Source organism: Ictalurus punctatus, chromosome 18 (genome assembly GCF_001660625.3).
Source record: "Ictalurus punctatus breed USDA103 chromosome 18, Coco_2.0, whole genome shotgun sequence".
In the NCBI taxonomy this organism is placed as follows: domain Eukaryota; kingdom Metazoa; phylum Chordata; class Actinopteri; order Siluriformes; family Ictaluridae; genus Ictalurus; species Ictalurus punctatus.
Genome location: NC_030433.2, coordinates 8923667 through 8950771, shown reverse-complemented (window position 1 = coordinate 8950771; position 27105 = coordinate 8923667). Strand labels below are relative to the sequence as shown.

Here is a 27105-nt window from a genome sequence, read left to right as displayed (position 1 = left end):
ATGAAAATAAATGAATAAATAAAGAGTTGCACACCTTTTCAGGTACAACGCTCTTCCCGTCCCAGGCATAACCCCTCTTTGTGAAATAGTTGACAGTGGCGAATTCGATGAGGGCGGAGAACACGAAGGCATAGCAGACGGCGATGAACCAGTCCATAGCGGTGGCGTAGGCCACTTTGGGCAGAGAGTTTCTAGCGCTGATACTCAGAGTGGTCATGGTCAGGACAGTGGTCACTCCTGCAAACGGAAACAAAATCTTCACTCTCTTGTTAATCTGTTTTTTTTGGTTGTATTCAATTTCTGGAGGTGTTAAATAAGTGAACAAGGGAAATCTTCTGCATGTTCTTTGTAGATTGTAGCTTTATTCTAGTTTGATAATGTGTCGATTCCAGCTTTATTCTAGTTTGATAATGTGTCGATTCCAGCTTTATTCTAGTGTGATAATGTGTCGATTCCAGCTTTATTCTAGTTTGATAATGTGTCGATTCCAGCTTTATGTCAGTTTTGTACTTTGAAGATGCCAGCTTGATGCTAACGTTTTGCATAAGGGTGAATTTGAGATAAGACTAATGAACCAACTCTTGAAGCTTTTTCTTTGGCATTAGTGAAGGAATCTGGAGAAGGTTGTAGGATTCACAATTCAGAAGATATGGACTACATGAAAAACCATGCACTCTAGCGCCACCATCAGGTCAATGCAGGTCCCTTCACTTGCCTGAGTAGTGGGATGGACGCTGCACCTTTCTACCAAATTTGACCCAATTCTCTCAATTTCTTATTTCCAGGAGGAGCCACAAACCTGGAGGAATGTTTTTGGAGATTAATTTTACATTAATTGGTTCGGAGCAGTTGGACAGAATTCAATCTCTCATCCTAATTTATAAAAGTCCATTAGTCCAGTGCAACATTTTCAGTTTTGGAAATGATGACAGAGTTGTATTTGAGCCAAATTGTATGTAATCATAAACAATCGTGACTGGTTGCTGAGTAAAATCCATTAGACAAGTGGAGTTTTGTGTTTGCTGTCTCTGTGCATTAAGGTTTAATTAAATGACGCGTCGCTTGCCAGAGTGTTGGAGGCTCACCAGATTTCCACTTACAGAGATCAGACGTTGCCTGGCTGCTCTTTTTTTCTTATTACTGTTATTGATAAGAGCATATTTTCCATGTTTTTTTAATGATCATTATTATGGATGAATCAAAACTATTTTTTTCAGAGAATACCAGTATAAGTAAGTAAGTAAGTAAATAAATAAATAAATAAATAGAAGGGAACAAATACAACGTTAGGAAAATTCCAGACAGGGAAAAAAACCCAGCAAACCGTCTGGTGGCAGAAGAATAATTCAGAAAGACTTATTCAGACGCTTCACTGCGAGATGTTTTAGGAAACATGACTGATCTGCACGGATGTTTTCAAGGTTTCAATCTCTCTCTTTTTTTCTTTTTTTTTATAAGCAGCAGCACAGATGGCAATCAGGGAAAACTCAAGCTCCACATTCGGGCAAAAAAAACAAACTGTTTTCTCAGACAAATTCTATTGCTCTGATTTTCTTATTTCAAACAGTTTGAGGGAAAATCATTTGTTTATTGTTTAATTGAGAAAATTCCATGTGCTGATAGATTTTTTCATTTCAGTTTAAAACCTGACGATATTTTAAAGAAAATCCTCTGCGATATCATTCTGAATACGAGAAGAAATGAAATTTCATGAACGCAGGCCATCTAGAAACTGGGATCTTTTTGTTGTTGGAATAATTCCATTAAGTTTTGATTTTCTGAAGTTTCTACCTGCAGTGTCTCGCATTCAAAGTAAAGACACCCCCCCCCCCCCCCCCAAAAAAAAAGAGCACAGATGTTCACAAATCACTGAATATGTGGAATAAACAGAGGTTAATGAAGATCAGATTAATTTAGCCAGCTAATTCACGCTAATTAGCGAGTTCTGCATGCTTCCTGACACTAGCTTGTTAACTGTAACCATGACAACGACTTCTGGTACCTCTAGTGTGACTCACTTATATAAAAAAAAAAAAGCTCTTCCAAATGGAAGAACAAGCGCACAGCATTGAGGGAAATCCCTAAGGGCGTACACCAAAAGAAGAATTACATTTTCATCAGAATAACAACCTCGGAGGTGTGAAACGGTCGAGTCCCGTCTGACCGCTGCGATTCTGTAATTCGCACCTGTCAAATGTGCAGAAAAATAGTTTGCAGACATTTCCGATGGCGCTCGGATCATCGGGTTCTCGCCGCCGCCTTGCCACGTGCTGATAAAACTGTCATGCCGGAGTGTTTTTGGAGTATTTTTAGTTCATGCTGTGGAAATGAGATGATATAGCAATGTCTGTAAATAAGACATTTTTTGGTTTTGTAATAATATTAATGAAAAGTCCTCAATGCTGATTGGCTGATCCAGTGTAACTATGGCAACGAGTACAAACAGTTTAGGGTTAGGCCTGGCTTGTATTTATATTGTTTATTTTTACACAGAAAAAAATTATTTACAGGCTACGCTGGTCATTTTATTAGGATTAATGTTTGGAATTTGTACAAATAAAGTCCCATGGTGGGTCTCCTTCAACTGATGTTGACATAATTAAACATAAATATTCTAAATATTAGAAGACCAAGTGTAAAATACTGCATATACACTATATGGTCAAAAGTATGTGGACACCGGACATCACACCTATATGAGCTTGTTGAGATCTCATTCTGACACCATTAACATGGAGTTTACGGCTGCAACAGTCTCCAGTCACAGATCACTGCGTGTTTCCTAATTTCAATTTTGTTGTTGTTGTTGTTTTTTTTTTTTTGAGAAGAAATTGTTTGGAGTTTGTATTTAATCCTTCTGTGCTTTATAAAATATTAAAAGGTATGTTTATGCTGTAAGCTTTAGCGGAAAGGATTTAGTTTTCAGATGGATACGGTGATGTATTGCACGTAACCCAGTTTCTTCAAATGAGTGTATATTTATTAGGTTTTGTATATTTTGTATAGTTTACAGGATTTTATCTCCCTGAAATGGATCTAGTCTTAAAACCCACAGCTGAAAGGCTCAGAATAGGCTCCCTTTTTTCTAGGAGCTTAAAAATTTTTTTTTTTGTGGTCTATTTCATTTTTTTGAACACTTAAATCCAGGTGCAAGCTGACTGGTTGAAATGTCCTTAACGGCATTTCGAAATGCTTCATTCTGATTGGTTGAAAGGCAGCTGTGTGTGATCTTAAATCAGAAGAATGTCTGAGGGAGATCCAGATCCAAACACATTATTTACCACAACGGTGGTGGACTGTTACCATGACAACAGGCATAAAAAAAATAAATAAAACCAGCATGGTAAAATTAATACGTTTAAAAAACACCCTATAAGACGTAACCATAGCAACAATCATACAGCAGCAGCCTATTGATATGTGAGGGGGTGGAGCTAGAAAGACAGATAAATAAAAGAATAAGGAGGTTTATAATTTTGTTCTAAATTAATGATGCAGAAGTGAAGCATGCGGAGTAACTATAGTTCATTATACTTAGTATTATTTTGAGATGTTTATACTTTATTTGAGTGTTATTGTATATGAATACTCTTACTTAATTACATTTACACGAAAAAAAAACAACTTTTTACTCCTAGGCTTCTTTTCTAGACCTTTGATGTACAAATGTATGCAAATTTAGATGTTCTTTTCTTCTTTCTCTCAGACAACGACCGTGTGCTACGTGTATTTTATTTACATTTTATTTACATCGATGTAGAAAAACGTATCATACCGAATCATCGTCTTGCGTGGCCTTTGTAATTTCTTTAGTTAGAAACATTCACTGTTTAATACTTTTAATATCTTTAAAAGAAGAAAATGTCTGACTTTGACATGACTGGATATTTAATCTTTTAACTGAGCAAATCCCTCAAAATTTTCATTTAAGTATAATTTCTCGGTACAGCCCCCGTCAGTGGGTGTGGCCTTCATTATAATTCAGCTGAATGTTGTTGTTCTTCACCTCCACTGAGACCCTATCACTGATCACGATCAACACACAGAACCCAAAATAAAATGCGTGTGGGTGTGTGTGTGTGTGTGTGTGTGAGTGCGCGTGTATACACACTCACCAAACACAGTTCTAGCAGGAACGGATTCTCTGTTGAGCCAGAAGGAAACCTGTGACAGGATGACGGTCATGATGCATGGCAGATACGTCTGAATGACAAAGTAGCCGATCTTCCTTTTCAGGTGGAAGTGTGTTGTCATGACAACGTACTCGCCTGGGGACAGAGGGGTGGTAGGTAGAGGGATGAGAGAGAGAACGAGAGCGTGGAATTGTAATTCATAGAATTACAATTTCTTGATGAGTTTTTTGTGCTAGGGGCCTGAGTTTAAATCCTGAGTCAGTCTTTACTCGTTCACGTCACAATTCCCAGAATTCCACACCGTCACCAACAGAATGAGCTACAAACTCGGTCACATGTCACATGAAACGTGATTTAATGAGCCCTTTAATTAACCCGAACGTTCAGTCATTCATTCCTTTATTCAGCGTGACGTCTCGCTCCAGGCTCTGCTTGAAGATGTTTGTTACTTAGGTTCTGGTTTTGGATCCAACATTGGGTTTTTTTAACACACTTGGAGCGCGTGCATGAGCTCAGAGCTCATAGCGTCACCGTGATTGACAGGAGAGAGAGTGTAAGCCCCTCCCACCCAGAGCGCACAGACTACACTCTTTAGGAATCCTGAACATGGATGGCTGTGGCATCGATGGGATTTGACCTTGTGATCTCTCTATCATCATGTTCCTCATGTTCTCCCACTGGGGGAAATCCTTAAAAATGTCAGAATAAACAAAAACCTGATGAATTTGATGTCCTATTAAATTCAGCTTTTTTTTTTTGTTTCGCAACACCATATTTTGGATTTTGTAAAATTTTGGTTGCTCTTAGAACCTTTAAATGTTTCATCTAGAACCATATCACAGCTGATTTGCCTTTCAGGAAAGATACACTCTTCAACATAAAACATAAAGACATATCAAGCCCAAAACATCAGTTCAACTGGGAGGAACTGATTTACAAATGAGTTTAAAAGCACTTAATACAATGTTTAATTTAATTTAATTCCTTTGTGCTTTTTATACGCTTCATTCACAATAAACTCCTTAATCCTAACATGACAATTTAGACAGTTTGCTACATGTTAGCTATTAGCACCCTTTATTCGTTAGCCACATTAGCATTGTAGCATCAGTGCAGAAGTAAAGAATGTTTCTTGCGTTTCAGAGCCGTTTCACTTGTTGGTGTATAAAGTCACAGCGCGACCACGTGATAAAGACGGCCGTGTTTTATTAGAACAGACGACTCTCAGGACGCTAATACTCTTTAGCTGTAATGGTGGGAGATTAATCGAGTGCAGTGACACTCTCACACACACACACACACACACACACACACACACACACACACACACATTTCTCATTGACTCATAATAAAAAGCTTTTCTGGCTTTGACAACACAATCGATACACGCTTATTTAAGAAACACAAAACATCGATCCTTCGCTCTCGGATTGATAAATATTGCAGAGAAACGATCTGAGGAAATGTGTGTGTGTGTGTGTGTGTGTGTGTGTGTGTGTGTGTGGGTGTGTGCTACACTTTCAAAGGCAAATCAGATCTCTGCACTAATGTTACAGTTGTAGGGTTATCAGTGTGTAGAATTCCTAAGAAATAGATAAATAATGTTTTTGTTCAATATCAAGCTAAATATGCACGTTGACGTTATCTTCATTACTGTCAAATTAATCCCATAGTTCTTACTACGAGATTACAAAAAAATCAAGCAAAAAAAAAAAAGAGATAAATTTTATTCCAGGTACCGGTGCTGGACTGGACGACTCCTGAGTCCACCGTCTGTCCCATCAGGTCGTACTGGTTCAGCCGAGATCCGTCTTCAGCCACCACCACTGACTGAGCTGCTCCTCTCGTCCACACGTACACCACCTCCGCCCGCGTGTACGCATCTGATACACACACACACACACACACACACACACACATACATACACACATATACACACACACACACACACACACATACACACACACATAAACACACACACATAAACACATACATACACACACACACACACATTTTTATTTGTAATTTTTATTTTAATTAGTGGGTTTTTTTTTTAATTAGAAAATGATTCAGAAAATGAATTCTAACATTTATTAAAATGAAATCAATCCTGAAATAGCAGGAGGGAAGGAAGGAAGGAAGGAGAAAAGACAAAAAGAGAGGAAGGAAGGAGGGAAGGAGGGGAGACAGAAAGACAGGAAGGAAGGAGGGAAGGAAGGAATAGGACAGAAAAGGGGCGTGACTCACAGCTGCCAAATTTGAGTGGACAGGCGTGAGCATCCATGGGGAAATCCTCCAAGTGCATCGGGCACTCAGCTCTCACCGTCAACCTGAGAGAGAGCAAAAGAGAGAGAGAGAGCGAGAGAGAGAGAGAGAGAGAGAGAAAAAGAGAGCAAGAGAGAGAGAGAGATAGTGCAGGATGTAAAATCTGTAATATAGCAAAGCACTCAAGGCCTTCACACACACACACACACACACACACACACACACACACACACACACACACAGTGACAGGATGATGAAGTGGTGGACGTCGCTCCTCACAGTGTGTGTCTGCCGTTTATCTTCCCTTTGACATGAATATGAAGTCCTCCTTTTCCTTTAATCAGCTAATAAAGACTGCTTTACGGCTCAGACCTGCACGTTCCCCACCTTTTTACTGCAATCTGTGTGTGTGTGTGTGTGTGTGTGTGTGTGTGTGTGTGTGTCTCAAAGAAATATACACTAAGATCTCATTCTTTCCCCTTTTACAATATGCCGTCCTGCAGCTCATCCCATCCCAAACACTACAGTATCATGCTAAACAAAACAGGAAGCAATGCCCTTATAAGGAAAGTGATGAAGCACGTGTGGCAGAAGGTGTCGGAGAGAACAGAGGAATCTGTGATGGAGGAAACTGACAGTCTGATTGACTGATCCTCAGTGTGACTGATCCCCGGTGTGATTGATCCCCGGTGTGACTGATCCCCGGTGTGACTAATCCCCGGTGTGACTGATCCCCGGTGTGACTAATCCCCGGTGTGATTGATCCCCGGTGTGACTGATCCCCGGTGTGACTAATCCCCGGTGTGATTGGTCCCTCGTGTGACTAATCCCCGGTGTGATTGATCCCCGGTGTGACTGATCCCCGGTGTGACTGATACCCGGTTTGACTGATCCCCGGTGTGAAGGATCCCCAGTGTGACTGATCCCCAGTGTGACTGATCCCTGTGTGATTGATCCCTGGTGTGATCCCCGACGTTACCTCATGGTGTAGAGCAGCGTTCCCTCCTCCGTGATGCGCAGCAGTTTATTGGGCATTGTCATGTTGTGCGCTACCGATTTCTTGCCGTTGTGGAAGAACGTGTCGGGGGTCCAGATCTTACTGGCCATCAGGTTGTTGAGGCGCAGCACGGCCATTGGACCTTTAAACTTCAAACGCTCGTCCTTCCAGCTCTGTCTGAAGAACACGTCTATGGTGTATTCCTGGAACAGAAGGTGTTGATTAGTTCTCTATAACAGCATCTCTGAACAGCGACGTGTTCAGCAAACCGATTTAAAAATCTTTAATTTAAAAGCAGTGCATTGTGGGAAGTGTTCGTTAAAGTCCTGGTCGTTAATGGGATCCTAACAAGACAGTTATAATGGCTGTAAAAAATAACACACCTTAATTAAGTGATGGCTGTAAAAAAATATTTATTGTAAAATATAAAACATTTACTGCGATGTGTTAACCTTCTGAACCTCAAACATGAAATCTCACTTTAAACACTTTCAAAGTTTCTATTAGCGATGTATTTCCACCTGCTGCTCGGGACGTGTGGATTATTTCCTCAGAACTGATTTATACTCCGTGTAGATTCAGTTTTTTCATCCGAGTGATATTTCTGTATTTCATATAAAAATTTGATAAAAATGATAAAAGTGTGTTTGAGTCGTCGTGACGTAAATATCGCAGACAGCTGAGGATAAAAATGTGGAAACCGCTCCTCATCTGCAGGTCAGGACACCAGGGGCCATAAACACCTGCTTTAATTAGCAGATTATCATTCTATCAATGTGTGTGTGTGTGTGTGTGTGTGTGTGTGTGTGTGTGTCTGATGGTTTTTGTAATGGTTTGTAAATTCCATTGTATTCGAGTCAAAATGGCATCTTAAATTGAACAGAACTGGAAAACCAAAACCAAATGTAACAAAAAAAGAGAAAAGAAATGCATATGAATTGAAATGGATGTAGATGTAGACACTAGAAAAGTTGCACGCACACACACACACACACACACACACACACACACACACACACACACACACACTTTCTTTCCTACTATTCATGGAAAAAGTTATGTACTTTGATTACAGTGCATTTTATCTTCGAGTGTTTACATTTGAACAGACGAGCTGCAGATTTTCAACACTTTTATCTCTTTTATCTATTTTTATATGAAATACAGAAATAAGCTATAAACTTATAAGCCACAGTTATGAACACGACTTATAACACATTTATAAATACATTAAACGGATTAGGCGCTGTAATGCCTGTATAATTCTTTATGAATGCATTATACCATGTTATGAATGTATTTATAAGTCATACTGTACACTACAGGACGAAGTGGACGTGGGGCAGAAGATGAAAGAGTCCTACCATGTCGTGATCGGAGACGGGGCCGATACTCGTCACGAAGATGTCGGTCTTCACCTCAGTCACGCGCTCTATCGGAGCAAGAGACTCGGTCAGAGTACAGTACAGTCATTTCCAAGATTATTAGTTATTATCAATATTGATAATAATAATTATAGATCAATGATCAAGAAAAATAAGATACTTTCAGGCAGCGCAGAGAGAAACGCATGTAACGATTTATGTCGTGTTTATTGAAGTACGCTGTCTCGCGCTTTACGTACCACCAAGTCCGGGCCTGAGACGGTTATCGTAGCCGTCCAGCAGACTGTCCAGGATGCGGGTGAAGACGGTGGTGTTGTCCTTCTGCTCGTCCGATCCGTTCTGATTTGAGCTGATAAACAAACACAAGAAGAGTGTGTATTACAGGCACAATGTACGTGCGATACAGTATACGCTATGAATCACCAGTGCTTGGAGACTAAACACGGCGAGTAGCAGAGGTCTAAATATGTAAACAGAGGCAGAGATTTGTCCATCTGGATGCGACTGAAATGATAACAGAAAACAGAAGGACATTTGAGTGAAGGAAGAAAGACTCTGACACAGAAATAAAATGACAGAGGAGCAGCTGGAAGCATGTAAACAAACCCCGTCCAAATACGGCTTCAGTCGCACAAAGTAATAAAATATTCAAATTCCCCAGCATCCAAATCTCATTTAGGCTTGCAGTCATTATTTCAGTTTATTCCGATCTAGCCGTGCATATAAAGTGTCCGTGGCAAAAAAGTGAAAAGAACATTTTTAATATTGGACATTATTCTATAAATCAAATTTAAGACGTGTTTACATGCCTTTACTCGCTTCAAGCTTTAAATCCTCTTATTCTATTGGCAGATCTAGAAATACTGCTTAGGATTAAATCATTAAAATGATCTCCTAATAGAACTGTTTCAAGTTTGAAATTAGTAAAAACAAAAATCTTATATTATAATTATCTTATAATTGGAAACACTAGAAACATTTCAGTATATTCAAGATGGAGTTTAATAGGAGAAAAAAAAATAATCTGAAAGTCAGTTTTCGATATTAGCTCCTAAAACAATGTCATATTAATGAGAAACCCGGTGTAGAAGTAAAGGAGGAAATGCTGGACACACATTCCCAGAATGCACTGCAGCTACTCGGCTCGGTTAGTTAGAGATCTGTGAGCTGGCGAGTGCTGGAGATGGCGATGGAGATGACGGCGTTATCAGCGTGAACGTTTTTAAGCTTTGGAAGCTGATCAATTTGATCAGCGTAGAAGATGAAAACAGTTGAGAAGGTGAGACACCTGAACAGACTAAAGGACTAAAGCGCCGCCGCATCATTCACCACTAGAACAGCATTGTGGGTAATGTTGGAAACCATTAAGCACAGTGAAAATACACCAACATGTCTATTAATGAAGTTTAAACTGCAAACTAGAAAGGCTTTCATTATGGAATAAACGCTGAAGATCACATCAGTTATAAATATTAATGAGGAAGGTGCTGAGTGTAGACTTGTCCTTTAAACCCTTAGCGCTGTGATTAGAAAGTCATTTTCCCCGACCCACTCCGCAGAACGAACAGGTGGAAGAAAGAGCTGGTTTTGTGTGTTTATAGCGCTAGAGCTCTTACAGCAGCGGTTTCTCTCACGTGCACGTGCATGGACTGAATAAACACACCGACGTGATGGCATCATAACACAAAGACCTTCAAGGACATGGCAAGGTCAAAGAGATTACAGAGCACTGAGTGGGAACCTGCAGATCAGGGAGGAGGGATGAGAGAGAGAGAGAGAGAGAGTGAGTGAGCGAGAGAGAGAGCGAGTGAGTGTGAGAGAGAGAGAGAGAGAGAGAGAGGAGAGAGAGAGAGAGAGAGGAGAGAGAGAGTGAGAGAAGAGAGAGTGAGTGAATGAGAGAGAGAGAGAGGACAGAAATACAGACAGAAATACAGACCGATAGAGAGAGAAACAGACAGAGAAGGAGTGAATCATTCAGCGTGAAATGTGAACATGACACACTGGCATCATGCATGCATTTTTAACATGTACACACACACACACACACACACACACACAAACCTCTGAAATTGTGTCATTATTATAATCAGGTTTCAGAAACAGTCAAAACAAACTGATGAGCTGTAACAGAGAATAAAGGCGTTTTACACGTCTGTGCTTTCTGAATGTCACTGTGTTTAAAATGATCATCAGAAGACACGTTCATATGAAAATAAACTCACTGGCTTTTCATTTCACTCACTCACACTGAATATATTAACCTTAAGAACAACAATCTGACAATAATTTTGGGGATTTTTATTTAAATATTTGTATTATTATCACAGTTAATGTTTAATCTTTTCACATTTAAGAACATGAAGTGCAAATAGGTTCATTTGTAATGAAGGTGCATTAAGCCCCACCCACAGTGTCAGATTCAGTATCAGAATTTGATTCAGTGTCAGAATCAGGTCAGAATCAAAATAAGATTCAGTATCAGAATTTGATTCAGTGTCAGAATCAGTGTCAGAATCAAATTCAGTGCCAGAATCAGTGTTAGATTCAGAATAAGATTCAGTGTCAGAATCAGACTCTGTGTCAGAATCAGAATAACATTCAGAATCAGAATTTGATTCAGTGTCAGAATCAGTGTCATGGTCAGAATCAGATTCAGTGTCAGAATCAGTGTCAAAATCAAATTCGGTGGCAGAATCAGAATAACATGCAGTATCAGAATATGATTCAGTGTCAAAATCTGAATGATACAGTATCACAGGCAGGATCATAATCAGATTCGGTGTCTGAATCAGATACATTATCAGTGTCAGAATCAGATTCAGTGTCTGAATCAGTCAATATCAGGGACAGATTTAGATTCAACATCAGGATCTAAAGTAAAGTGAAAGTCAGAATGAAAATGAGTCAAATCATACTTAGAATTAAATTGAGTCAAATCTGACTCTCAAAATCTGACTTTATGTCTTAATCTGAGTCAGTATCAGAACTGTGAGAGTCAATATTAAGAATCACTTTACAGAATTGATTTCCTGGAATTTGACTCTGTAGTCACTGACACTGACTCAAACACAAGGAAATAAACAATTTTAACAAGCAAAATAAAGTTGAGTAAACACAGACATTTTATTTTTTATAGATTGTGAGCATCTTTACACCTTTACCCACATAAACAATGCTGTGAACTTGAATATGAAGATTTGGAAACTTTATACCACATCGAGCCGTTAGTCCCTAATAGTGTAACATATCTAACACTAGCTAACAGATAATGTAGTTTATGAATGTTGTCATGGTTACAGTCACAGAGAATAATAAGCATTGGTTTAGGGCAGTGACTAAATTGACATAAAACACAATGAACACCTGCCAGCCAATCAGAAACGAGTATTTTTCATGATCATATTATAACGTGACGCATCATAAAACTAAAACATAAAAACAACAGCACTGAGCAGAATGACACAAAAACCTCCAGTACAAAATACATGAACAGAATGTACACACACACACACACACACACACACACACACACACACACACACACACCCCAGCAGCAATGTGAAAAGGAGTCATATGAAGCTGCAGGATGAGGAGCAGAACCTCATCCTGGCCAACATTAACATAATGCTAATATTATGAGAAATCCTCAGCTGACTCCTCCACCCTGCACAGACCGCACCGCCTCCAAGCAAATCCCCTGCGCAGGAATAATTAAACCCACACCCGCTGCACAATACACTTCAGAGGAGTGAGGGATGGAGGGATGGAAGGATAAGTGAGTGTACCAGTGCACGTGTTTGAGAGCTGCAGCCATCTCCTGCTATAAAAAGATTGTGCAGCAACCCCATCTACAGGTCATCAGTACTGCAACAGTGCAGCGCACACACACACACACACACACACACAGACAGTCTCCATCAGTGCAGAACAGCCTGCTGTTACAAACACAACCTCGTTATAATGAGATCGTAATCATTTATGTTATTAGAGCGGCACTTCTGCAACGTAAACGTGCTGCTGATGTCTGTGAATCAGAATCAGACTCAGTGTCAGAGTCAGAGTCAGAATCAGATTCAGTGTCAGGATCAGAATCAGTTTCAGTGTCGGAATCAGAATCAGACTCAGATTCAGTGTCAGGACCAGAATCATAATCAGATTCGGTGTCAAGATCAGGATCAGATTCAGGTTCAGAATCAGATTTAGTGTCAGAATTAGATTCAGCGTCAGCATCAGAATCAGTTTCAGAATCAGATTCAGTGTCAGGATCAGAATCAGATTCAGTGTCAACATCAGGATAAGATTCAGATTCAGTGTTAGGATCAGAATCAGATATAGTGTCAGAGTCAGAATCAGATGTAGTGTCAGAGTCAGAATCAGAATCAGATTCAGTGTCAAGATCAGGATCAGATTCAGGATCAGAATCAGATTTAGTGTCAGAATCAGATTCAGTGTCAAGATCAGGATCAGAATCAGATTTAGTGTCAGAATCAGATTCAGTGTCAGAGTCAGAATCAGATTCAGTGTCAGCATCCCAATCAGTTTCAGGATCAGATTCAGTGTCAGGATCAGAATTAGTGTCAGAGTCAGAATCTGATTCAGTATCAGGATTAAAATCATCATCTAATGTCTAATAGCCTAATATCACTATCATTAACAGTAACTAGCGTAGCAAGTCTGTTAGCTACCTGCTAATAAACAAGCTCACATTAGTGACATGAGTAGGATTTCCATCTCAGAATCATCACATTCTTCTCCCTAATTTATTTAATAGCAGACAAACCGCCGTCTTCTCACTAATCCAGATTGCTAGCAGGATTAGAAGTCACATCATCATCACATCATTATCCAGTAATAATTTACATGCCAGCTGTGACTGGTTCCAAAGTGTTAAGTCTTTGTCTTGACATCACAGACTGAGGTCATGTGTAGCCCCACCCCTAAATCAAACTCATACAGAAGTCCTGAGTTTTAGATTGTATTTACATGCCTGTGTTATATCATATCACCCACATATCTGAGTTTTTTTTTTCACGCTAAATAAACGAGGATTTTTGTCCTCCATGGTGGCAGACAGGAGCCTAAACCCACGCACTTGTACTGCCATTACCTTGTAACCTTGTAACCTGACCTGGCAACCTGAAGTGTCACTGAGGAAGCAGCACCCTTCGAACTAACGCTATTACATTAATTTCTTCTAATCTCTATACTTTAAAATTATTGACCTTACGTTATACAAATATAACTGACACTACTTTAGATAAAACAATCGTAACGTTGCGCTGTCGCAAATTTGATCTGTTTTTTTTTTTTACAAACATCCGCGACTAGCTTGTAGCCCGTAGCCCGCTAGCATCACCTACCGCTAGCCTTGTTTACGTTTCACATTTCTCACTTACCGCTGTTCTGTTTAAAAACAAAAAAACAAATATGTCTGCTGTCTCTCCGGTTTTGAGTGCAGATGAGGACTCGCTCGAGCTTCACATGGTGCGGCTGGAACTGGAGGATGTGGAGAAGCAGATCCGCGGCCTACTCGACAAGCAGGCCCAGCTGCTGGAGCGACAAACTGCGCTGGAAACATCTTGTGCCTCTGCCCACATATCCAAGGTCAGCGCACAGCGTGGTATTTCCACTCCCAGCCCCTCTACGCCGTGTGTTTCTCTGTGCAGGGACCGTGCACCTAGGACTTTCCCAGCCGTGGTCTCCGTCACGCCGGCGCCAAAACACCTTGGGCCTTGGGTGAACCAGCGGCGAAAGGCGCGGGCTGGACCCTCTCCACCTCCGGTGTTCGAGATTCCAACCAGGAACCGCTTCGCCCCTCTCCGCCAGACCAGACCCAACGCTGTGATCCTCGGGGACTCCATTGTGCGGAACGTCCGTGTAGCCTCATCTAAAGGTAAGGTGCGCACACACTGTTTTTCTGGTGCTTGTGTCCTTGATGTCGCTGCGCAGGTATCCGGGATCCTGAAGAAGGACGAGCGCATTGGAGCGGTTGTGCTGCACGCGGGGACAAACGACACCAGGCTGCGGCAGACGGAGATTCTGAAGAGGGACTTCTCCAGCCTGATCGAGACGGTACGAGGCAGATCACCCACCGCGAAGATCATCGTCTCTGGACCTCTTCCCACATACAGACGTGGAGCAAAAAGTTCAGTAGACTTCTAGCATTAAATGATTGGTTAGTCTCTTGGTGTAATGAGCAGAATCTGGTGTTTGTCAATAACTGGAATCTGTTCTGGGAGTGTCCTAGGTTGTTTCGTCCTGATGGCCTGCACCCCAGCAGCCTTGGAGCGGAACTGCTTTCAGACAACATTTCCAAGGCGCTACACTCCAAGTGACTGCCCACCGTAAGTACATCTTCCAATAATAACATTCAGTATAAATCAACGTTCAATTAAAAATCCGGCAAAGGTAATACATACTATAGAGACTGTGTCTGTTCCCCGAGCTATACAAATATATAGAAAATCTCGGAAAGTCTATCTTCGTAACCTAATTAACATAAAATTAAATCATATTGAATGCACAGCCAGCACTTTTGATCTGAGGCTAGGACTATTAAACATTAGATCTCTTGCGTCTAAGGCTCTTATTGTTAACAACATCATTACTGATCAGGAATGTAATTTAATGTGTTTAACAGAAACTTGGATTAAACCAAACGAGTACATAGCATTAAATGAAACCAGTCCTCCTGGATACAGTTATGTACATCAGCCTGGTTCAACTGGTAGAGGAGGAGGTGTTGGACTCATCCATAGTAAAAATCTAGTCGTCACACAAAAACCTAAGCATAAATTTAATTCTTTTGAAATTCTTGATACCAGTATAAGTTATGTAGCCACAAAAAATAAGTCAATTCCTCTAATTATTATTTACAGACCCCCAGGGCCATATACTGAATTTCTTAGTGAATTTGCAGACTTTGTCTCAAACCTGGTTGTGTCTGTAGATAAAGCATTAATCGTCAGAGACTTTAATATTCATTTTGATAACCTGGAAGACCCTCTAAGATTAGCGGTTGTGTCCATCTTAGATTCAGTAGGGATTAATCAGAACGTAATCGGGCCTACTCATAATGGTGGTCACACTCTTGACCTCATACTAACATACGGACTAAGTATAGAAAATATTATCATTTTTCCGCAGACTGAAGTTGTCTCAGACCATTATCTTATCTCGTTCATAATACGTATTGATCATAATATTTCCATCTTGCCTCGCTACCGCATAAAACGTACCTACACATCAGCTACTGCACTGAGCTTCATAAATAACCTAGCAGAAACATCAATTAGATTTGGATCACCGTCAGATCCCATAGAACTCGATCAGGCGACTGAAAGCTTGGAGTCAACACTCCGCTGCACGCTAGATAGAGTGGCTCCACTCAAAAGGAAAATAATTAGAGAAAAAAAATTAGCACCCTGGTATAACGATCAAACGCGAACCTTAAAACAGACAACTCGACAATTAGAACGTAAATGGCGTCAAACCAAACTGGTGATATTTCAAACAGCATGGAAGGAGAGCCTACTGAAATATAGGAAATCTCTTAGCGATGCTAGAAAAATCTATTTCTCCACCTTAATAGGAGACAACAAAAACAATTCTAGATTCCTTTTCAACACAGTAGCAAAATTAACTAGGAATAAAACCACTACAGAGAGAAACACTCAATCATTACATAGCAGTGAAGATTTCATGAAATTTTTCATTGATAAGGTTGAAAATATTAGACGTGAAATACAGGCCATTAAAGTAAAACCGGACAGTACTGTAACAAACCCATTACATGACAATGTAGCAATGTCAGATCAATGTTTAGAGTGTTTTGCTCTGCTTAGAGAGACCGAACTAGCTACATTAATCTCTTCAGCCAATTCATCAACTTGCATACTAGATCCCGTACCTACATGTTTGTTTAAAACAGATTTGTCCAGGAGTAATTGAACCACTTCTAAATATAATCAATTCTTCCCTAAGCACTGGCTATGTACCTAAATCACTTAAATTAGCAGTTATTAAACCCTTGATTAAAAAACCTGATCTTGACCCGTCTCAATTGTCCAACTATAGACCAATATCAAATCTCCCCTTCATCTCTAAGATTTTAGAAAAGGTTGTAGCAAAGCAGTTATGCTCGTACTTAGATAGGAATAACATTCATGAAATGTATCAGTCAGGATTTAGACCTCATCATAGCACAGAGACAGCATTAGTTAAAGTAGTAAATGACCTTCTACTGACCTACGATCAGGGCTGTGTCTCGCTGCTTGTGTTACTCGACCTTAGTGCAGCTTTTGATACTATAGATCACACTATTCTCCTTGATAGATTAGAAAATGTTGTTGGTATTAAGGGAACAGTCCTCTCCTGGCTCAGGTCTTATCTGACCGATCGTTATCAGTTCATAGATGTAAATGGTGATTTCTCCATGCGTACTGAGGTTACTTTTGGAGTTCCACAGGGTTCTGTTTTAGGCCCACTGCTCTTTACTTTATATATGCTACCCCTAGGTCAAATTATTCGTAAACATGGAATTAGCTTCCACTGTTATGCTGATGATACACAGTTGTATGTTTCAGCAAAGCCAGAGGACAGACAGAAGCTTAGTAAAGTTGAGGATTGTGTAAAGGACATTAGACATTGGATGTTAATTAACTTCCTTCTACTTAATTCTGATAAAATAGAAATACTTTTATTAGGCCCACGTGTAGCTAGAAGTAATCTTTCTGATCACATGGTTACTCTGGATGGTCTTTCTGTTTCATCATGTACAGCAGTTAAAGACCTTGGAGTGATTATTGACTCCAGTCTATCATTTGTTGCTCATGTAGATAATATTACTAGGATAGCCTTCTTTCATCTCAGAAATATTTCTAAGATAAGAAACATATTGTCACTACATGATGCGGAAATACTAGTTCATGCATTTGTCACCTCTAGATTAGATTACTGTAATGCCTTACTGTCTGGATGTTCCAGTAGGAATATAAATAAGCTCCAGTTAGTCCAGAATGCAGCTGCTAGAGTTCTCACTAGAACTAGAAGATACGACCATATCACACCGATATTATCAATACTGCATTGGCTCCCAGTAAAACCTCGCATTAATTATAAAATACTTTTATTAACCTATAAAGCACTAAATGGTCTCGCGCCACAATATCTAAGCGACCTTTTGGTTTTATATGATCCGCCACGCCTACTTAGGTCAAAAGATGCAAGCTATTTGATGGTACCTCGAATAGTGAAGGCTACAGCAGGGGGAAGAGCTTTCGCTTATAGAGCCCCACAGTTATGGAACAGTCTTCCTATTAGTGTTATTAGTCGGGACACAGACACAGTGTCAGTGTTTAAGTCTAAGCTTAAAACGTATTTGTTTACTCAAGCCTACCCTGACTAGATTCTGTTCTACTACTTCGCAGTCATAATTATCTTTTTTCTCCCTCTCTCCTTTCGCCGAGCCACACACGATTTTATGGAGATACTAGAGATCCAGATCCTTTCTGCCTCTGGATGGAGCTCAAATCTTCTTTAATTCCAGACTGCTGGGACTACGGCTGCTCCTAACGCCATACAGACTTCATATAAATCCATAATGAACTTTTTCACACTATCTGTTGTTACCCAGATGAGGATGGGTTCCCTTCTGAGTCGGGTTCCTCTCAAGGTTTCTTCCTCTTAAAACATCTTAGGGAGTTTTTCCTTGCCACCGTCGCCACTCAGTGGCTTGCTCAGTTGGGATAAATTCACACCTTTAATATCTGTATACCATGTTGATATTTCTGTAAAGCTGCTTTGAGACAATGTCTATTGTAAAAAGCGCTATACAAATAAAATTGAATTGAATTGAATTGAATTATGATGATGTCATAACCTTGTAAGGCCGTTACAGGAGCACTTCTGGAATGTAAATGTAAAATCTGCGACCAATAAAAAGTGGGTTAGATTGTGTAGATACGGCTCAGTCTGAAGAAACTCCAGCGGAAAATTTTGACCGAGTAATCGATCAGATCTAATGTCTAATCCATGTCTTATAAAACCGCATTCTCTTCACGCGAACACATTCCAAAACTACTTCCTGTTTATAGACCTTGTTTAGTCTTCAGTAACAAACAGTGATGGGAAATGAAAACGTGACATTAAAAAACATAATTTTTCAGTTTTTTTTTAACAGGATGTACAGTACGTATCAGCAGAGATGTGATCCGAGTCTCGTCCGAGTTTCACTCGAGGACCTGCATTATCACAGCAGGGGGTCATTTCTCCGCCGTCTTCATGACCCATAACGCTAATTTAATCACACGCCTGTGAGAAACAAACGTCTCAGCGATGATTCAGGTGCAGTTTCACTGTGATAAAGCCTTTACCTGAAGAGAAGTCTGATTCGAATAGATTTCAATCCCGAAGGCTCAGACTCCAAGTCAAAATTTCTTACTTAATTTCCTCTGTGTTTAGATCTTCTAAACATCTTCTAAACAAATGCAAATACAGATACAAGTAGCATGAGCGCTATTGTATACAACATAAAAAGATACCCAAGATCGGTATTGGGCCAACATCTGCAAAAAAAATAAATAAATAAATAAATAAATAAATTTATAAAAGGTTTTCATAGGGAAAAAAGAATCTGATCCTGTAACAAATTAAAAAGATTGGAATTCAATTTGGAAAATATATTTTTTATTAACTTCACATATAAAGAGACTTAATTGTATTATTTCATTACTAGGATTGATTTTTATTATAGTTATAGCTTGTTTTAAACTAAAATGACCAAAAGTATGTGCACCCCTGAACATCACACCCATACTGTATGTAGCTGTCTGTAGCACACAGTTGTATAGTACGTCTCTGTACGCTGTAGCATTATATACAATTTCCCTTGAACTAAGAGTCCCAAACACTGTTCCAGCATGACACAAAGTGCATAAAGCGAGCTCCATGAAGACATGGTGTGTGAAGGTTGGAAGAAGGTAGAAGAACTCGAGTTTCCTGCTCAGAACCCTGACCTCAAACCTACTGAACACCTTTGGGATGAACTGGAACTGGAGTTTACTCACATCAACATCAGCACCTGACCTCAACCTCACTAACGCTCTTGTAGCTGAATGAACAAAAATCCCCATGGCCACGCCCCAAAATCTAGTGGAAAGCCTTCCCAGAAGAGTGGAGCACATTATAACAGAGAAGGAGGAATAAATCTGGAGTGAGATGTTCAACAACAAGTGCATGGTGGTGGTGGTCAGGGGTGCAAAGCTGTGGTTTTGTGTACGTCGTATCAGTCAGATTCTGAATCTTCCCATTTTCCATTCTTAACAGCAAAACACACACACACACACACACACACACACACGCACACACACACACACACACACACACACACACTCATGTAAAGGTCACTACCCAGGTGGAAATAGTGAAAAGACGTCAGAAAGATGTCATCATTGTAGCTGTATAGACGTGTGCAGGTCAATGGAATGACGTACACTTTTGTCTCAAACCCATGTAGACAAATTCTGGGCCATGAGTGTCTGCTTGTTTTACTAAGAATGACCACAACGTGAAAGAAATCGGATGACAATCTGATAGAAACAGCGGTGACTGGTGAGTGATGGATGAATAAATATATTGTGGGCTCAACATATTTACTTCATTTATCGACCTGGACACTGACATCTCCAGAAGGTTGTCAATCCATTTATCCTTACTTCCGGGTCAAAATAGACAAACTGTCAAAATATACACCTTCTGTAGGCCAATAAAGCATCTGAAGCATCATACTCAGAGTATAGATTAGCCACGGCCACATAAGCCGAGGTTGTTTTCTGTTTTTTTTTTCATCGAACAGATGATACACAGATTCCAGGAGGCTGAGTGGCTCATTTTAAATCTGGTTTTCAGGGTTTAAATCCGAATGCAGATAAAGACCGTGTCATTACGTCACAGCCCTACTGTCCACACACGAGCTAGCAGACAGTGCGGATTGATTAGCATCAGTCTGATTGACAGGTCATCTGATGATCTAATCTGACAATCAGACCGAAGGTCAGTTACACTCTCAGACTCTCGGCTGTTGTACAGTATGCGGTAACGCTGACGTTTAAATCTGTGGTGAAATACAGCCACGTTCCTCGGAAACCCAAATATAAAAATACAAAAATACCGCAGTGGGATTTGTTTTTGATGGTTGTATAAAATATCTGTACATCATTTTTTTTTAAAACAAAAAATTAAATTGTATACAGTACAGTACTGTGCAAAAGTCTTAGACAAGCTAATTAAAAAAAATTTAAACAAATACATATATATATATATATATATATACATATATATATATATATATATATATATATATATATATATATATATATAATTAAAAAATACAAATTATTTTATGATGTCTACATCATCGAGTCAGTACAAAAACATGTTAGATTTCCAAACATTACTTTTCCAGCACAAAATTAAATAATAAGAAAAATGTTTGTATGTCAGTAAAGAAAGCAGCAGATTACATAAGAGACACTTTTCAGACAACAACAACATAATGAAGGTTGCTGTGTTTTCTTGCGAATATTAAAAAGTAAATAAATAAGAAGCGAGTGCTATAGGAAAAGTCTCCAGAAGAACTGTGGCTGGTTTTGAGTGAAATTTACAGCTCATTTTCTTATAAAATGCCACACACTGTACCTGAGAGTACATATTTTTAAGCAGTTCCTTTTGGTGAACAGTTCAGTAAATAGTAGAACTGTACAAAAAAAAAAAACATGACTTTTGTTAAGTGTTTAAAGATTTCACGTTTTTTCATGTCCCTTTTTTATTTATCATACTTATTACTAGCTAGCGTGCTAGAAACACGCTAGAAAGATACAACAGCAGTACGAGTCATGGTAGAGTAGATTTTCTAGATAGTACAGTAATTCTTTAGACGCCAAGGAAACAATATCATTAATGGACCTTTCATGATTTAGGGAAGACAAAAACTGTCATTTCATTCAACATTATCCTAATCACCTGACGTAGCACTACTGAAATGTGTTGCTCAAGATGGAGATTTACTTTTGATATATTAGGGCTTCAGATTCCAGGCTTCAGTGTTTATTTTTTATTCATTTTGCCCGACCATGAGAACAGTAATTCTAATTCACTTTAGAAAGTTTTCTCGTCTAAACTAGGACGCTTGAAGCCACACCCTTTATTTTTGAGCTCCTGCATTATTATGCAATAATTTTCCACTGCCTTCATAACCCAAATTCAATCACGTACACTGTTTACCAATCAACCCCCAACACGGAGATTAATATCGATCAGATTGCACCTTCACTCCGACAGCACGTCGTCCAACTTTACTCACCCGTTTCTTTACTCATTTGACCTTCCACGAGTCTGCATTTCCTTTGCGCATATTAAAATAAAATCACTGGACCATTATGTTACCAATCTATTCTTTAATCCCAGCTCAACAGGAAGCAGGAAGTACCCTACTGGCATCAGTACAAAGTCATTTCAAACCAACAGCTTTAAGGAGATTAGAAATTATTTTCCATGTTGGACGTCCTCAGTGTCGTAACACTTAAGAACGTACCTTTTGCCCAGAACGTTGACCGCCAGTAACCAGGCCCAGATCCACGCTGCTCCCAGTCGAGCCCACATCATTGCTGAAGAACGAGTCTTCACTGCAGAGAGGAAACAAAGTGCACATTATACACAAATTTGGGTGAATTTGTGAAAAAAATACCCCTGATCATCGCTATAGACCTGAGCAATCTTATTTCCATATCCAAATCTCCAAGATGGAGGTCATGTCAACAGAAAAAACTATGGACTAAGGAACTAATAGGGAAGTAGGAGATAAAACAGAAGCTCTGGGATTCAGAGGGAATATGACAGACCTAGGGAATGAGTTGGGAACTAGGGAATGTGATAAATATTAGGGAATGTGGTAAGAATGTGTGGTCTTAGGAGAAATAATAAGGAACTGGGGGATTGAATAGAATCTAGCGAACCTAGTGGAAATTTGAAGGAAGTATGCTGTAGGATATACCAGTAACTGGGAGAACTAGAAATACTAGAACTACTAAAGAAGTAGAATTCTTATGAGAAATACTGAAGAACTAGTATTATTAAGAGAAATACTTCTAGAGAAATATTAAAGAACTGGGGTTCACTAAAGAACCAGGAAATATAATAGAATCTAGGGAACACAGGATAAATTTTAAGGAACTATAGAATATACCAGGAACTAGGGATCCTAGAAATACAACCAAAAAAATTGTAAGGATCTATCATTCTTAGAAAAAAAATAATAATAAGGAACTGGGTTTTCTAGTAGACATTTTAAAGAACTACTGTATATGATTTAACAGAAACTGGGGGACATAGAAATACTATAAATACTAAGGAACTAGAAGTTTTGGAGAAATATTAGGGAACAAGGGAATACAGTAGAAACTTTAAGAAACTACAGTATATACCAGGAACTATGGAACCTAGAAATCCTAGAAATTCTAAGGAACTGTCATTCTTAGGGGAGAAAATAGGGAACTGTGTTCCCAGGTAGACAATTAAAGAGCTGATTTAACAGAAACTGGGGGACCTAGAAATACTAATATTAGAAATACTAGTGAGTTAGGGAATGAAGTAGAATCCAGGGAACCCAGGAGAAATTTTAAGGAACTTTAGGATAGACCAGGAACTGGGGGACCCTGAAGGAAATGTAAGGATCTAGGGCTCTTATGAGAAATACAAAGGAGCTAGGAGATAAAATAATAATCAACATGACAAAGGAAATGAATTTAGAAACGAGTGAATTAGGAATACTGTGGGCCTTGACTAGAGAATTACAGAATATAGTAATAATTACTGTATGGTACTGTACTGCATATGAGGAGATCAGAAGGAAGGAATTGATGCAATATAAAGTGAATAAGGAAATATGGAACTTTGGAAAATACTAGGGAATTAAGAATAATCTAAGGATCAAGAAGATTGTTGTAATTTTTTTTGGAGTAAATACTAAAATATATAAATGAATGAAATAAAACCAGGAACTATGAGGGTTAGGAGCGACTAACTACAACTGGCTTATAAAGAGGAAAAAAAAATTTTTTTATTTTTTTTTCCTGTCAGGTTTTAATGAAACCTTTACAGCGTTTGTTCATTCATCTTTAATAACTGCCTAGTCAGGGTTGCTGTGGTCTAAATTAGGCTGCTGATATCTGGTATACTGGAAAATATCACGTGTAGATACAAACAAAACTAATAACTGATAGTTGAGCGATGAACTGGAGTGATGTAGCTGAGGTTGAGGAACTGTCAGAGACAGAATTCTGGGGATTTAGTGATAGTGTTTATATTTAGGTTTATTTTTGTAAACGTCCAGTTTAGGCCACGCCCAGTTCAGGTTTAAATCCCAATACACATAGAGAAAGAGCAAGTGGCGTTGCGTCATTGTGTTTCTGAGTCCATCATGTTTCATTCCATCAAAGTTAAATGTTCAGAGTTTCTCCTGAACTAATGAATAACATCAGCACAACATCAGAATAACATCAGTGCAACATCAGCGCAACATCAGCGCATCTCTACGATTACATTTTCGTGAACTCTGCATAAAATAATCATATCCAGATTTTAGTGGAGTTAAAGGCCTGTGTGACTGGCAGGTCCACTCTTCCCACCTAACACACGCCGATGTCCTGGTACAACCCTTATTCGTCACAACATGTGATGAGTGTCACAACACTGACTTATTTTTCTATCAGTGCCTTAAAATTTTCATTAAAATTACTCCTACATTTCACTCCGCTCTCAGAAAAACAAAGTACTAAGCTGACTAACCTGCACCTTTACTACTGTAGTTTCGCCATTGTAGATTTTACCTGTGTATGTACTTCAAAAATGATTAAAAACACATCATCTCAGCTACCTCTCGTGTAGCTTGAATTAGCTTGTAGAGTAATAATCTAAAGGTACACTACATACACCTTTCCAGGTAAAAGATACACAGTGAAGGGTGCGGGGCCACTGACAGGGAGAGAGAGTGATTAGTAGAGCATTAACCGTTTTCTGTGCAGTTTCAGATAGAATAATCTTAATAATATTAATATTTGACTCAGAAATCTAGACCATGTGGTGTTAGAGTCTTACACATAACACACAACACAAGTTAATCTACTGAATAAAGTGTAGTATATCATATACATACTGTATATCAGTGTATCAGACACGCGTCTGATGTCAAGCTGATGTTTCCTCAACAACAACAACAACAACAACAATAATAATAATAATAATAATAATAATAATAATAATAATAATAATAATCCTTGCTGTTAGTGCCACAGCTCCCTGACACACACTTTCCAACACACATGATTTTATTGTTTTATTTAGGTCTAACAGAAACAGTGGAGAAATGGTACATATAGCAAGACCAAGCTGCACATTCATGCAATGAGACCACCATTTGCATGCACGCCTTCAACACACGCGCGCGCACACACACACGCACTCGTTTTTTTCCACTCGTTTGAGGATTAAAAGATGACCAATAATAGTGTTATGAAAGCACCAGAGCTTCTCGGTTCTCTCTACATCCCCGATAAAACAAGGCATGCCACTGGGGAGTGACTGCAGTGCCAAAATGATGACTGAGTCAGTGCAAACACACACACGCACGCACACACACACACGCACGCACACACACACACGCACGCACACACACACACACACACGCACGCATACACACACGCACACACACGAAAAGACTTGAGAACACAACATCTGCACTAAATTCGGATATGCATGCGCCGAAAAATCTAAAATCCTGCCTTTCTTTCCACCACTAACGCACGCGGATTTGGAGAATTTGGTCAATGCGGGGATTAAATCCTGAAAATTCAGAAAATCCCCAGAGATTCGACATTCAACATTTCTGTTTCCTCATCATAATGCACGAGTCGAGTGAACATGGAGGAAATGAGATTTTTTTTTTTTATAGAAAAGAAACAGAAATGTTGTTCTGCGCGCATCTTCCGCGCATTAAGTTGGCACGCGACGACGTGCAATTAAAAGCACCTGTACGCGGTGTCAGACTCTCACACTTGAAGGAACCCGTGCTGGTAGAACATGCATGTGCATGCCATCGCAGTTTACAGCCAACAAAAAATGCACACGCACGCACGCGCACACACACGCACACACACAGCAAAAAAATCCCCGCTATTCATTTCCATCACTGCTTTGGAAGGAAAGCATGTTTTTTGGGTATCAATTGAATCTAAAATGACTGACTTTAACCCTCCATCACCAACCCCATCACCAGCCCATCCACCCCTACCTTCCTTCCTTCACCAAAACCCCCGTGTGAAATGAATCCCCCGTGCACTTACAGCACGCAGCTGAAACGAGTTCTCTTCTGCAGTGTCGCGAAAAATCTCCAAAAAATCTCAGCTGCAGTTTTTACATCGAGGCAGCAGGAGAAGGAGGAGGAGAAGAAGCAGAAGAAGAAGGAGAAGAAGCCGCTTGTGCTGTTGCTCTTGCTGTTGATGATGAAGAGAAGGAGGGTGAGGAGGATGCTGATGATAAAGAGGACGGTGATGAAGGTCTACGCGGTGATGAAACTATCTCTCTCTCTCTCTCTCTCTCTCTCTCTCCCTCTCTCTCTCTCTCTCTGTCTCTCTCTTCGCCCCGCAAGATCACGGTGTAGCTGCGGGAGAAAAGCGCCGCGGTGTCGCTGCCCAGTGATGCTCCTCTCCACCGGGACAGCGCGGAATGCTGCTGCTGAGTGCGTGCGCGCGTGTGTGTGAGTGTGTGCGTGCGCGCGCGCGCGCGCGTGTGAGTGTGTGTGTGTGTGTGTGTGTGTGCGTGCGCGCGTGTGTGTGTCTGGGCAAAACCGGATGTGAAATAAGCTGTGACTTCATGCCAGGGATATATATTTTTTTATTCCAGGACTGCAGCTCGGTGACTGATGTAACCTATCTCTCTCTCTCTCTCTCTCTCTCTCTCTCTCTCTCTCTCTCTCTAAAAAAAACTGTTTGTTTAAAATTTTTCGTTTTGGTCACTCCTACCCTAGATTTATTTACGCTTTGCGATGAAACGCATCCTCTACATCATCTACAGTAGAAAACCTGCAGAGTGAGTGAGCGAGTGAGAGAGAGAGAGAGAGAGAGAGAGAGAGAGAGAGAGAGAGAGAGAGTGTGTGTGTGTGTGTGTGTGTGTGTGTGTGATCAGTGTTCTAGAACAACTTGATGCGTTAGAGAACTTTCCCTGCGTTCTGTGCGCCCTCAGATGTGCGCGTCGTGAGCTCTAGAATGCGCA

General features: G+C 39.8%; 1 protein-coding gene across 1 annotated transcript in view; it reads right to left on the bottom strand.

The window, feature by feature from the left end:
• The window catches only part of gabra1 (gamma-aminobutyric acid type A receptor subunit alpha1), a 32055-nt gene extending 5001 nt beyond the window's left edge, over positions 1-27054 (bottom strand). The window contains exons 1-9 of the mRNA XM_017491922.3: positions 26178-27054; positions 22373-22463; positions 9021-9130; positions 8761-8828; positions 7379-7599; positions 6382-6464; positions 5873-6016; positions 4116-4268; positions 35-237 (exon numbers count right to left, since the gene is read on the bottom strand). Of these exons, the coding sequence (XP_017347411.1) occupies positions 35-237; positions 4116-4268; positions 5873-6016; positions 6382-6464; positions 7379-7599; positions 8761-8828; positions 9021-9130; positions 22373-22443 (1053 nt within the window). The 5' untranslated portion in view covers positions 22444-22463; positions 26178-27054. The remainder of the gene's footprint in view (positions 1-34; positions 238-4115; positions 4269-5872; positions 6017-6381; positions 6465-7378; positions 7600-8760; positions 8829-9020; positions 9131-22372; positions 22464-26177) is intronic.
• Positions 27055-27105: the final 51 nt, after the last annotated feature.